The 14,215-nt window shown below is 37.7% G+C and overlaps 1 protein-coding gene across 2 annotated transcripts in view; it reads right to left on the bottom strand.

Annotated features, from left to right (window-relative positions):
• CDK14 (cyclin dependent kinase 14) overlaps window positions 1–14,215 on the bottom strand; it is a 338,755-nt gene that overhangs the window by 171,363 nt on the left and 153,177 nt on the right. For both annotated transcript variants that reach the window (XM_083862878.1, XM_083862877.1), the window contains exon 8: window positions 12,301–12,424. In XM_083862878.1, coding sequence (XP_083719004.1) covers window positions 12,301–12,424 — 124 coding nt within the window. The remainder of the gene's footprint in view (window positions 1–12,300; window positions 12,425–14,215) is intronic.

The raw sequence follows: 14,215 nt of genomic DNA, 5'->3' as shown, positions 1-14,215 counted from the left end.
CAGGACAGCAAGGATCATTTCTGGATGACTCCATCTGGCATTCAAGTAAAAATGAACCAATTCTTTTCAACTAGTACTTGATGTATGGCATGAAACAGGTTAAATACAACATAACAGTAAAGAAATAAATATGCTTGCTCTCCAAGACTTATCTTTTTTAGAAAATCATTATGTAGGCAAACTGCCTCTCCCTCTACCTAGGTGCAAAGAGAAATGAACACATACCAGATGCAAGTCAACTGTATACAGGACATCAGTACCACTAAAGTTCTTCTAGTTTCCTGTTTTATTAAATCTGACAGTTGAAGAACTGTTTAATAAACACAATTCGGTGCTACTGTAGTGATTCACAGTCATCCATATAGAAACACAAAAGCTAAGTTTCACTGACAGTTTTATGTTCTAACATCTAATCCCAGTTGTTTACCCTCAGATAATTTTGTTTCTTAACTGACCATACAACACTGGCAGTGACAAGGTGATGCCACTATTGCTCTCTCCACCTATTGAAGGGGTCCAAACTCACTGAAGTGAACCCATGCAGTGCTGGACAAAAGGCAACAATAGTAGCATAGCTACTGGGATGTTACTCTATGGAGAAATTTATTCCATCAAATTTATTCCACCAAATTGCTGATCTATCATATCCTATCTAGCTGTAAAATATCTGGGCAACTTTGATGAAGAGCAATATCTCAAGTCATGGTCAGCTATTAAAAGCCTAATCAAGTCTCTGCAAATCTACTTGAACTTGTCTAGGATAAGTAATTTAACAAGAACAGGGCTACATGGAAAAGCAAGTATTTGAACAATATTAACATCTATAGACAATATTTTTGAATGTAAGATCTAACAACTATTTTGTTTATAAATCAAACAATGCTGCCATTTGACATTATCCTGCAGGAGTGGAATCTGTGAATTTGAAAAACTTTCACCCCATGGGTGCTGAAACTACCAACTCTTACAATACAAGGTCTGAATTATGCATAAATGACACAATTCCATGGCTAGTGTCCACCAGATCCTTGCCCCTGTACTGCAGTGCCAGTTCAAGTGTTTGACATGCCTCCTTTTCCAGCCAAGGTGCCACCTGAGCATTCTGCACCCTCTGCTGCAGATTGCAGATGCATTTGGTCCCTCATCCACCCTCAGCTCACAAACCATGGCTTCCCTGCCTGGAACTGTTCTCTAGAGCCTGTGGAGTTTAATCCAGGCTGCTTCTGGCTTGGGTGAGCCAGACTATTTATAGATAAGACAAGTATTTAGCTGACTTTTGTCATTGCTACAATGTCATATCTCACAACTTACGTATTCCCTTAGTAGGTAAAACACCATCTTGGACTTCTACCAAAGAACTCCAGTATATTTTGCATGTGTTATCACACTAGTACATACACTCACATACTAGACAACACCCACAGCATCTAAAGCCACATCTGACTGCACAGGCTTAACTGAGAGAAAAATGATCTGAAAACAGATCACTGGTGCAAAACTAACAAAACTGAAAAAAACCCTCAATTATATAAAAGCTTTTTTAAATACAAAGAACAAAATAACTACAAAATAACTTTAAGATTTTACTAATTTTCAAAATTGTTTCCACTTTGCTTTCAAGATTGAAGCCATTAAGAAAATCTGTATAAGCACTGCTGCTTCTGTAAAGCAATATTATAAAGCAACATCTAACAACAAAAATCTCTTGAGTCTCAGATTCACCTGTTAAATTGAATTGCTCCTCAAAACTCATTTAATGTATATGTCATCTTAAATTATCTGAATCACAAATCTTACAAGAAAACTTTTATGTGAGAGACATTCCAATATGCTTAGATCTAAATTATTATTTGACTTTGCATCAGTAATAAGGCATCCATATTCCTGCAGAGCCATCTATTCAGTTCTTAATACAATTTTGTCAAAGAAAGAGAAGAAATGAAAGCTGACAATTTCATTTCTAAAAAAGTCACTTTAGAAGGGCATTAAGGCTATTCCTTAACAGTAGAATTCTGGAAATAAGTAGTTAAAACCAAACTGCTTTTAAAGCAGCATTTTTCTCTAAAGTGATAATGAACACTAAAATGCCACTGCCAGAATAGCAAAGCTGGAGCTATACAACCCAATCTAGTCCTTCATGTACAGATGTAAGCTGTAGAACTGCATAACCCTGTATTGTAACTAATAAAACAAGTGAAAATTTGTTTGTACAGAAACCAAGCCATTCTTTTATTTATTCAGCTTGGAGAAAATGGATATACTTCTGAATGCAGTGCTCAATAAAAATTACTTGTAGATTGCAAGCAAAGGTTCCCTATTAGTAATTTGACCACCAACAAACTACTACTATCACACTGTTATTGAAGTGTGCCTTATTAAAACCATTCACTCTATCTAAGGTTGCATGTGTGAACCAACTGTTAGTACATGTAAGCATGTCTCATTTAGTATCACAGCCTACAACCTGCATAGCAAAGCTGGTGATAACCCTGAGTACTGTAAGACAGAATGGGCAAAGGATTGCCAAAATTTCAAGCTAACATTATGCATTTGTGTTTATAAAGTAAAGTGTGTTTTTTTTTTTAATTTAGTTTTTTCTAAGGTCTACAGACAGGTCAAGAGCTGAACCAGATTTCCAGCCTGCTGGAAGAGTTCAGAAGTAACTTAAAATCATTGCAATGACATATGCTTAAAAGCAACTATAGTTACAAAAGCAAGTAAATTTGATGCCCAAGTGACTTAAAAATTGCTGCAATAAGAAGGACCATGGCTGTGGGTGGGAATAAGAGAGATTACATCTGAAAATCTCCTCTACCTTATTTTCAATTACCCCACAAAGAAATTGCTGTGAATTTGATGTATTATGAGCCAGAAAAGCCTAAGGTGTGACAACTGACCTTGGAAAAGAGCTTGAGGGCCTTTAACAAGGTGAAGCTCTAACCTGCCATTCTCCCTACCATGTAATTCAAAAGTTACTCAGCAGCATTTTCTCCCCATGCAAAACCATTGTTAACATTCCCACATCACTCAGACATAAAGCTCCTGATTCCTAATTCTCCCACTTTAAAGCTTTTTAACTTTGGGTCTTTCAAATTATAAGACCAAAAGGTCAAGCAAAGTATGGTTATTTGTAATATACATAAGGGTAACTACTTGGAGTTATCATTTATTTGTATAGTTTTTGGAAATGGAAGTCACTGGAGAAGTGACTTATTGCTAAGACAAGCACTGCCTGATCACTTCTGGCCATCATCAAGGCTAACTGATGCAGGGAAACTCTCATCTCAATGTAGGTAGCGCTGCAAGCATGATTTTAATTTATATCATGCTTGCATGATATAAATTTGCATGCTTGCAAATTATGCACCTATGAATATATTAATACAACCAGCACTGTGTCTTTCAGAAGCAATGAAAAAAATCATGCATAAATTATTAAGAATTACCTAGATAAAAAGTGACTGTGTTGCAGAAAAGTAAGGTTTTAAACTGTCTGGGACAAAACAAATGATGTTATAAATTACAGAGCCATCGTTTCTTTAAAATGCAATCTCAATTATGGAATTATTTCAGACCACGTTAAAGGCACATTTCTCTTAATGAACTGCCAGTTCTGTTCACGTTAATCTTTTTCTTTGCATATCAATATTTTTGTAATGAGTGATGATGAATTTTTTCTTCTTTAATCCACATCTTTCCCAGTTAACCTTTAATATCCACATAGCTGATTATTTCCTGTGTAAAATAAATCTGCATAACTATTAACATACTAATGACATTAAAATAATTTAAAAACTTGGCATATTTTCTCACTATATAATACAGTATGTTCTCTTAAACAAGGAAACATAAACCAAAATCATAATCAGACCATGAAAACAAAAGAACTATGGAAGCTACCTGGAGGCCTATATTCAAATACTTTATCATGAGCAGTACCTTTTTCTATAGTATTTTTTCCCTGTAATTACTGCAACAGAAACAAGCAAAGAAGCTTCAAAAGAATAATGTTTTAATGAAAGTTTGATATTTTAAATACAGGTGCTTGTAACCACAATAAACAAAAGTCAATGGAGGGGTGTAGGAAGAGAAAATGTTCTCATATAAAACTGAGAGAACACCATCACATGACTGAATAAGGCTCCTTTTAAATAAAACAATATGTGTTTTAAATACATCTACAGATTCATATGGTTGGAGGGATGGAGGGATGGAGGGATGGATGGATGGATGGACGGATGGATGGGATCTCTTTTGTACAGACAGCAGATCACAGTTCTCCATGTCTTTTGTGCCATTGTCATGTAACAGTCTAGTTCACACTTAAGTGGGCAATACAAGGCAATTTTAAAAAAATCATGATTAACATAATAGCACAGCACTGAGCTAGCTGCAGTACAGATGACATTCAAATCCCATGTTCTTCTTAAGCACAAAATACAGAAACAGATTTTTCATCGCAGTTGTTTTAATGGTGTCATAACCAACTTCCTTTATTACCCTTAATGGATAATTAAGATGCTTTCCTCCTATTTAAAGGCCTGATATAACTCTCAGTTGTAACAATAGAGAACTGCACTGAACCCTAAGTAATCTGAGATGCATTTAACAGGGGACCCATTTAGTGAGTCACACCAATCTCCAGGCCCTTCATGCTTTTTAAAAAATAAAACATTTTCCTTCACAATCAATAATCCTACACAGTGCTTTTCAGTGGGAAGGGCTTAAGTTACAGCATCCACTTTAGTAAAAGCTGAAAAGCCTCGTATTTAAAATAAAATAATTCCAGTTGTTAAAAAGCAATCAATGAAGACTGGCATAGACAAAAATTCATAAAGTGGCTCGACTTTGTACTAACAACTGGCAGAGAGAAGTTAAAATCTTAGTTGAATACAGAACCTCCCTACAGGTTTTGCAATTGCTGTCTCCAGATAGCAAACCCATGTCAAATCTACTTTCTTCATAGACTATGAAACCCAATTTCTGCCCATGAGGGATTCCTACTGTGTTGACTCTCACATGGTAATTTTTTTGTATAGATTTAGCAGGTACCTCAATAAAACCATCAGATCTATGAAGCAAATTAGAGGGAGATCCGTGATGAGAACAACAAACAAATAAATGGAAGAAAAAAGAAACATTTCCAGCAGCACTACACCACACCTTCTCCTGCCTCTTCACCTCTGAAACAATTCTTTAGCCCAAAGGTAAGAAATCAGATCTACTCGTTGGCACTGCTGTTGTTTGAAAATTTTCTCCCATGTACCCATCTCCCACAGGTCCGGGCATCACAACAGAAGGTCACAAGCACAGCATATGAAGCCCTTGGACCTGGGAGGGAAAGGGAAGAATGCAGCTTTGGCTACTCCCTGGCAGCAGCCAGTTATACCATTAGAAACTGAGAAGGAAGGTCTGGTGGTAGAGGGAAAGCCAGCATCCTCAGAAAGCAAAATAAATTACATGGCAGCCTGCCACAGGTCTCTGGGTCCACAGTGCCCACAGCTTTTGCAGCCTACAACATTTATCTTTCCTCCAAGAAAAAAGATTTGAAGGTGCCATAGCTATCTATCAGCTTGGCTCCTAAGCTCTGGCCTTACTCTGTCTGGATCTAGAAAGTGTGGATTTCTGGGGTTTTACCCTGTTACTCAGTAACAGGCCATCCAGGCTATTCCAGGACAAACACACAGAGTCTACTCTGCTGCTCCAGCCCCAGCTGCCACTGTAAACAGCAACAGCAGCTTCTGCTCTCTGTGGAAAATGAGACATTTACAGCTCATTACAAAAATAACTGTACTTTATAACGACCTGCAAGTTGACTGAGGTTTGAGCAATTTGGGGTTCACTTTCCAGGCTCCAGTTCCTTTTCTTCAATTTCCTCACAACACTGTCACTGAAGTCATCTTACTTTCTTGATATTTAGTACAACTCGAGTCCTCAGAGAAGCTCATTACTGTCCTTCCTGAGGGGTAAAAGAACCAATTCTTCAGATTTCAAAGGCTGCTATCAGAAAGCAACAGGCTGCACCTGGAGTAACAGCAACCTCTCACAGGAATATAGAAAAGAAATGTCTTTTCTTTCCATGTTCAACTCAGGCAGGGTGTTAAAGGAATCTGTGGACCTATGTTTGCAGTAAATTTGTTTTCTTTACCAGCAGCAGCCTCTGATAACCAACACCCAGACAGCTTGCTGCCCTTCTCTAGAGCCTGCAGAAGGGCTGCTGTGGAGGGCAGGAGCTGTGTTGGGCCAGGCTGCTCCTACAACTCACCCCAAATGGCTGCAATGTTCCTTAGGCTCTCTTAAAGCCAGGCAACCAAAGAGAGCCAGCCTAGATAACTAGAGGCACTCTCAGAGGAATTTTGCTAACGATTTCATCAGGCTTCACCAACAATATAACACCAGCTCTTTGGGCACTGAGACAACTCTTTATATAAGCATCTTTAAGAACTGATACTCTGTGGAACATTTACAGGGGAAAAACATCACAGTTATCCATGCAAGCAATCTTCTATGCTATTCAGCTTCTCATATATATTTTGTACAGTACATTATAAAGAAACCCTTGTGGGATTCTTACTGTGAAGAAAAAAAAACCCTACTTTTTTTTTCAACTTGTCAACATAGTTTTAGCAATTTTAACAGTAAGCTATATAGGAATAACCTTGTCCCTCATGACATAACCCTGTCATGCTCTCCACAGAAAAAGCTACACGGAAATGCATGGAAACATCCACTCTAATACTCAGCTGCAGTTTTAAACTGTAGCTCCATTGAGTAAAATTCCCTTTATTATAATCAAGTCTCTTTGCTCCTGCTATCTATTATTAATCATTCTATGTATCTAGAAGGATGCATGGTTAAATCACACTGACTTGATTCTTTTACTACATCAGAGGACTTTATATTAACAAAACTCCAAAAGCTTAAGGCAGGACTTTCACCATAATACAGACCTCCTGCAGATCCTTACTCATCCAGAGATCCCCAAAGACAAGAAAAAGCAGTCAGGAAAAGCTTTAGGATCAGTGTTATTTGAGAGAATAAATGAAAGACACTTTCATGAAGATGTCATGCTGTTTTTCCTCTCCAAAGCTCATTCCCACAGATGAGAAAGAACAACTCTCATACTGCAAAAACAAGTATTAATGCATTAAGTACTAAGTTCCTGATGCTCCTTGTCACTCACCTTGCAACACTGGAATTTGTTGGTAGTGTTACTGCAGTTTGAAGATTTTTTTTAAAGGACTAAAATTACCAAAAAATGGGGCATAGATTGGGAAGGTGGGGAAGCATCTATTCAAGACTTTTTAATTTTTTTTCAATTTAGAAAATTACCAATCATCGAGTTTTCCTATCCTTGCAAATGATATTCAAGCTAACAATATTTCTAGACCTGTTGTTCCATACTTTGAAAATGCACTTTGCACAGGTCTTCAAACTTCCCATCCACCCACTTAATGCAGCTTGCTTCTGTTGCAGGTCTAACAGAAGAGATTAAAAGGAAAGGTAGCTGCAGGGAAGATTCACATGCAAGTTATTCCCTGAGAAACAAGCCTCAGCAGCAGGGTGATCGTCTCAGAGGTGAAGCAGGCCAAGGGCCCAACTAGTGACTTGGCCAGTTTCTCTCACAGCCTCACAAGTGCTTTTACTGTGTCACAGGCTAGTCTAGTCTAAATGTTTTGTTCTCAACACACATGACCTGATGATATTCTCAGTGCATCGAAAGGTGATGTAACCTCAGAACTACGTAAGTCTTTTATGAGAAAATATCTAATAACAAGTATAATTATGTATTTTTCAACCCAGAAAGCAGAAGACTGTTAAAACTAAAGAATATATAAGAGTAATTGTGCTATGATCAGAATAAAGATCCACATAAAGATCCTGGAGATGTCAGAATATTATATTGCTAGTGGCTCTTTTCAGAGAGTAAGAAACAAGGCACAAAAAGAGTAAATCCTTCCTGGAAAGTCTCACACAGAAGGTGGGACCTACCTCTCACCTAATTATTGTCAGCTATTTAGGGACTTGGTGCTGGAGTTTATCAAGTTTGATAATCTGCATACAAACATAATTCATTAGCCAATCTTAATTTATATCAGCATAAACAATAACTAAATAACAATATCCAATCACTAAGAAACAAACAAGACGTGCAGTATTTACTGAGTCACGGAACCACACAAGAAGGAGAATTTGCCTAGTTCAATCTGCCAGATTGCTTGAGGCTTAGTCCAGTAAGAGTAGCAGAGATTTCTTAACATCTCTGGGCTGCTCAAGTGCTGAAGTACTTTCATACCAAACATTTCCCTCCTTATAACCAGTTGTGTTTCAGCTTATGACCATTATCCCTCATCCTCCCACTGTGCACCTCAGTAAAGAGCACTGCCATGCTCTTGGTAACCAACTCTTAAGGCACTAAGAGACTGCAGAGTTCCTCATTTCATTACAGAAGGCAATCCCATGATCAAACATGATTTGCCTTGATTAAAACTGGCAAACACTTTCTTCACACCCACAGAAGCTACTTCCAAGAAGCCTCACTCCATTATTTTCTATGGGATAGTGGTCAACCAAGCTGCAACCACTTCTTTCTTTGCCCTTCTTGCAAATGGGTAAAACAATAACCTTTCTCCAGTTATTGGGAACCTCCCTCAATCTACAGTCTGTCAAAGATCACAGAGAGCAGCCTGACAATGACATCAGTTGGCTTTCCCAGCATACTCAGGCATATGGTGTGATTCTTGGGTTTGTCCTGGGCAGGGCCAGGAGCTGGACTCTATGACACTTACAGGTCCCTTCCTGAGGTCAGACTGACAGGCCTGTAGTTCCCCAGATCCTCCTTCCAACCCTTCTTGTAGATGGGTTTCACGTTTGCTAACCTCCTCAGCTAACCAAGATCAAAGATAAATTATGGAGACTGGCTTGATGAGCTCTTCTGCCAGCTCCTTCAATACCCTCCTATGAATCCCATCTGGACCCATAGACCTGTGAGTGTCTGAATGGCATAGGAGGTCACTAACTACTTCCTCCTGTATTGCAAGGGCTCTGGTCTGCTCCCTGTCCATGTCTACCAGTTCAGGAGGTTGGTGCCCCTGAGGATTACTAGTCTTTCTGTTGAAGGCTGAGGCAAATTTCTTGTGGTGTTACTCATTAGAGGTTTAAAATACTTTATTTCTACTTAAGACTGATATATGCAGCAGGGGAAATAAACTCACAGACAGCCAAATGTACACACAGGATCAAAAAAAATTTCTTGCACTCAATGAGAATTCCTAATACACTTTACTTTCCCCTGGAATTTTAATTAGATTTTAAAAAGAATGCAGGTATGGTGTTCAAGGATATTTTTCACAGCAACAATTACTCAAGATGTAGTCTCCCCTATTATATCTCCTAAGAAAGCCATTTTTTATAGCTCATCCATTTTTAATTTGATAAAGCCTCTATATTCTGTTCTCCCTTTTCATTTGACCGCTGAGTCTTCTCATAAATGCTCATTTCCTAGCAGCTAGAGCACAATGAACAGAAAAGCAAACCGCTGTTCATCTGAACAAAGACACTCCCACACAGTGAAGTATCTATGTCTGGGAGTCCTGCTATAGAAAAAACACATGCCCACAGTTATTCAAAGATGCCACTTCAACCGCAGTGCAATGCACTGGCAGACATGATTAGCCTTTCTTTTACGTTGTTTATTCAACAACTATGATCCACTAGCCTGCTTTTAAGCATTTGGTATCCTACAGTGAAGAGATTAAATAAGCCTGACGCCAAATGAAAAATTTCAGACACAATGATTATTTTTTAGTAAACTTATGAAACCAAAATCTGAAGGTCTTGTCCTTAGAGACTAAAAGGCTTTTGCCCTAGGATTTTATATTTATTATGCTAGCAAAGTCAATTCTGTCTCTAACAGACACTGATTTCTTGATAGGTTCTCTCCTGCCTTGAGTGCATTTGAAAGCAAAGCAACCATCTTTCTAATTTCCACACTGCTCTTCATGTAATTTATCAAGTATACAATCTAAACCGACTTCCTTTCCAAGCACATTATTGCAAATCAGTCATTTGTGGGAGAAAAACATATAGAGAAATAGGACTGTATTTTACATCTTGTTTAAGAAGAGTCTTTCATACTGGGAAGATGGGCTATAATAATACAGCATTTAAATAAGTAAATAGGCACAGGGGCACATGGAGAGCACACAGGTGTGCTCTCATTTTTCATGCTTCCAATGAAAGAGGTCATGACCTTTCAGACTTTAACCTCATCACTTCTACTTTTTCATCTTGGTTCTCGGAAGAGAAATTTAACCCATCTGGTTTTCAGTTTTATGAGGTCATGAGCCATGAAAGAAAATCTAGCTTTAAAAAAAAAAGGGAGATATATAATCTTCTCTCTGTGTATAAGAGTAGATTACGCAGATGTTTCTATTATGTCAAGGCAAACTTAAAAGGGGAAAAATATCCTCTGCACAATATTACACATTCATGTCTCAAGTGCTGTGTGTTTCTTTCTGGTTGTACTTACATGTTTCTAGTCCCTCTATCAAAATCATACACAATGGTCAACCTTAAAGTCCTGCCAACACAAAGCTGTGAAAATCCACTCTTTCATGTCATCACTGGGATATTTAGCCTGGTGCCACAATGAGGCAATAATTTCATCAGATGTGATAGATCATATCACATAATAGTAGTAGTAGTAGGACATATCCTACTACAGCAGGGCAAGAACAAGTGTCCCACCCCATCCTCTGGGTATTCTCTTATTTCCTAAGAACACAGCAAAAGAGTTTGAAGCCTCTCTCTCTCCAGTGACACAAGCCATAGAGCTTCAGCAACCCAGCCCCTACACCATAGGAAACATTTTACATACAAAAGAGTTTGTGAGATCTTTTATGGTTTTCAGCATCCACCAAAGCTAGAGAACCATTGTTACAATCTCCTGAAAGATTTATAATACGGGGATACTTGGAAGTCAGATTAGTTCATAAGGTTCTATACATATAAATGATACAACAAAACTATTAAACAGCACAACACCTTCAATAGAGGGTTAACTCATATTTCACTACAAGAACACTGAACGATGCACTTGTTTCATATTCTTAAGAGACGAAAGCTCATAGTAAAATGCAACATGCAGGAATGTTTTTTTAAAGCATTTATTTCAAAAAATAGCAAGTTTTAAAAGATGACAACAAAAAACCATATATAAACCAGGAGACAAATGCTTCTAATACTATTTATCTAATTGCCTTGCAATCCAAAGGCCAATCGAGATCTTGTGGACTGTGTCCACCTTAAGTCCTGTTCCCTTCTCCAGCATAGCAAATACACACTGAGCTGTTAATTGCAGTAACACTAATTAAAAGACAAAACCTCATGACTACATTAACAGCAAAATTGCCAATTAGCACACAAGGCATCCTCATTACTGGTGCTGTATGAAATGTGAAGCATGATGTGGATAGCAGTCATAAAATAAAAGACGTTTTAAAAAGCCAATAGGTCACATTTTCAGCTTACTTTAAAAGTACTGCTGGAATCAGTAACTGAGAAGCTGACCTACAGGAAAGAAAGAAATTCCTACAACCTTTTGTGAAAACCACTAAAGAAAAATATTGCCATTTTCCACATCTGCATTCACAATGGTTTTAGAGGAAAGAGTACTGGCCTTGGTGTAGCCACTAGAAAAATGGCTTAAAAATTTAAAATTAGGGCAAAGGCTAAGATTTCAGTGGATAATTTATCCTGACTTTATACTCCACATAAGGCTTCCCTAGAAAGAACTAATGGATACTGAAAGCAGGCCAGGTGATCCTAGTGTCCTTTATTCTGCAGAAGCAACACGTATTCTTGTGTCCTTCAGTCTCTTTCAATGACCATTTAATAAAAATTAATCCAGATCTCCACAACCCTAAAGCTGCTAACATAAAGTGATTGTGCTTTTCATACAGTCTATATTTCCTCAGGTCTCTCTCTACCTTTTTTTCTTTTCTTTTTAAAGGTTCTTAATTCTAATTCAGAGGTCTCATGGTAAATAAACTGGAAATACTTTCAGCATTATCTTCCTTGAGAGAACTGGTGTAGGTATTTGTTTTTCACTTGCTCCTTTTTAATCAAGCATTTTGTTGACCATAATCAATTTCTTCACTCAAGAGAAAAATGTGCAATTATCTACAATGAAGAAGGTGTGTCTAAGGAATAGGGTGGGGGGGGAAGAGAAATCAATGGAACCATCTGTCTGACATTCCTACAACATTATAAGAGACTTGTAATTAACTGCTTGCCTACCAAAGTCTGCCAGCTTTAACTCCCCCGTGTCACTGATCAGAAGGTTCTGTGGTTTCAGGTCCCTGTGCAAAATGTAACGCTGGTGGATGTAAGACAGTCCTCGCAGCAACTGAAATAAAAATAACTGAAAAAGAGGGGGACAAAAAATGACCTCTGTTAATATTTTGCATATAACCACAGGTGATTTCTTCACAATATGCAGGGTGGTTGCACATTGCGGTAACATTGTGTCAGAATTCCTCCCAAACTGGCTAATTCCCACCCAAATTTAACACAATGAAATTTCCATCTGAAATATACTTACTTTGCAAGGACTAAACCAGCCTCCAAGTCCTAGTATGTCATAGATTTGATTTGACTGGTTTAAAAAGAATGAGAGTAATACAACCATGTGCAGAAGGCTTGGTTTCTACCAAATTATAATTATATTCCATTTACCCATATGGCCTTAGAGATTAGGTGGTAGCCTGAAGACAGATGTGTATCTTCACTAATTATAGGAAACAACAGTACAGGATGGATAGGGATGGGGAGATAAGGCTGGGGGATGGAACACTGAAGCTAAAACAAAGAAGAAATTAATAGTATAACAATAATGCCTGTGTACCCAAGGAAATCTGCAAGTAAAATAGATTTTATCCTTTGAAGTCTATTTTAATGGGAGTTTCTTATGTATTTTTCATTAGGAAATAAAAACTCTCACTGAACCTAAAGATGACTTTTGAAGCCTTCTTGCAATAGTCTTTAAGGTAAATTTAGACAGAAACATACCTCGCCATCTCCTGGTTTCTTAAAGTTCTTCCATGACTCTATTAATGCTTACTCCTAAAACTAAGCATTACAATTGTGTATTCTGTAATTTACAATTACGAACAAAGACCTGGATGAAGGAGATCTTTTGTCTTCCCCTTTTCATCTCCCGCCTGCATAGTTCTCCCACACCCTTTCAGACACTCGCTGCGAAAGGCGGTGTTAACCGTCATGCATTTTGTCAACACAAAGCGCGAATGAACTCCCAGGAGTTTCCTTGGCAGTGATGAAGAACCTATCCCAATGCAGAGACCCTTCCTTTCACCTGATATACTCTAAGAAATACTTCAGTTTTTCTTAAATTTTTAGATGTGGACACAAAAGTCCCCTCCAAAGCTAAACATGGAGGATTCACGAGCAGATATGGACTTCGTGCCTCACAGCTCAGAGGACTGCAAAACAGGCTCTCTAGGAAGATGTGGAAACCACACCAAAGATTTGGGAAAAGTCAACTCAGGCACACGAGAATTTCTAATTAACTTGCAACACAAGCATCCTATTCAGTGATTACTGAAGTGAAGAGACATTATAAAAAGGGTTACAAAATCTGATTATAGAATAGAATAAAGACTGACATGAAAGAAACAGAAATGTCATGTTACTGAAGGTGAAATGAATTTAATTGCATTTCATTTTTTCCCTGAGTGCAGACACAATGCACTCTATGTTTAGCTATTTAGCCAGGGCACAAAGAGCCATATCAATCACCTTCTTGCTAGGGTTGGGTCTAACAATGTGCTGAGGAAACCTAAGGGCAAAATACAGAAACAAAGAATAGCAGGAAAGTCATAAGTAACATGCACATTCCTTTTTGAATTGTGGTTAAAGTGGAATTCATGGTACATAAAAATAATTTTAACAAGAGCAAGAAGCAGAAATGGCTTTCATTACAGCCTGAAAATATCAATTTAATTCTATTAAATTACTTCAAAATAGTATATATATTTTTTAATAAAAAGATGGGGCAAAATAACCAGTTTCCTAGGCTAAATCAATAGCATTTAACTTCAAACATTACCTCTAAATATGCAAAGAAATTTCAATTATCATGGTAGCTCATGGTAATCTTTATAATAACTCAAAATATATTTATTTATGTCTTTCA

The sequence above is a fragment of the Zosterops lateralis genome (assembly GCF_965231275.1).
Source record: "Zosterops lateralis genome assembly, chromosome: 1".
NCBI lineage: Eukaryota > Metazoa > Chordata > Aves > Passeriformes > Zosteropidae > Zosterops > Zosterops lateralis.
This window is presented reverse-complemented; position numbering and strand designations above follow the sequence as displayed.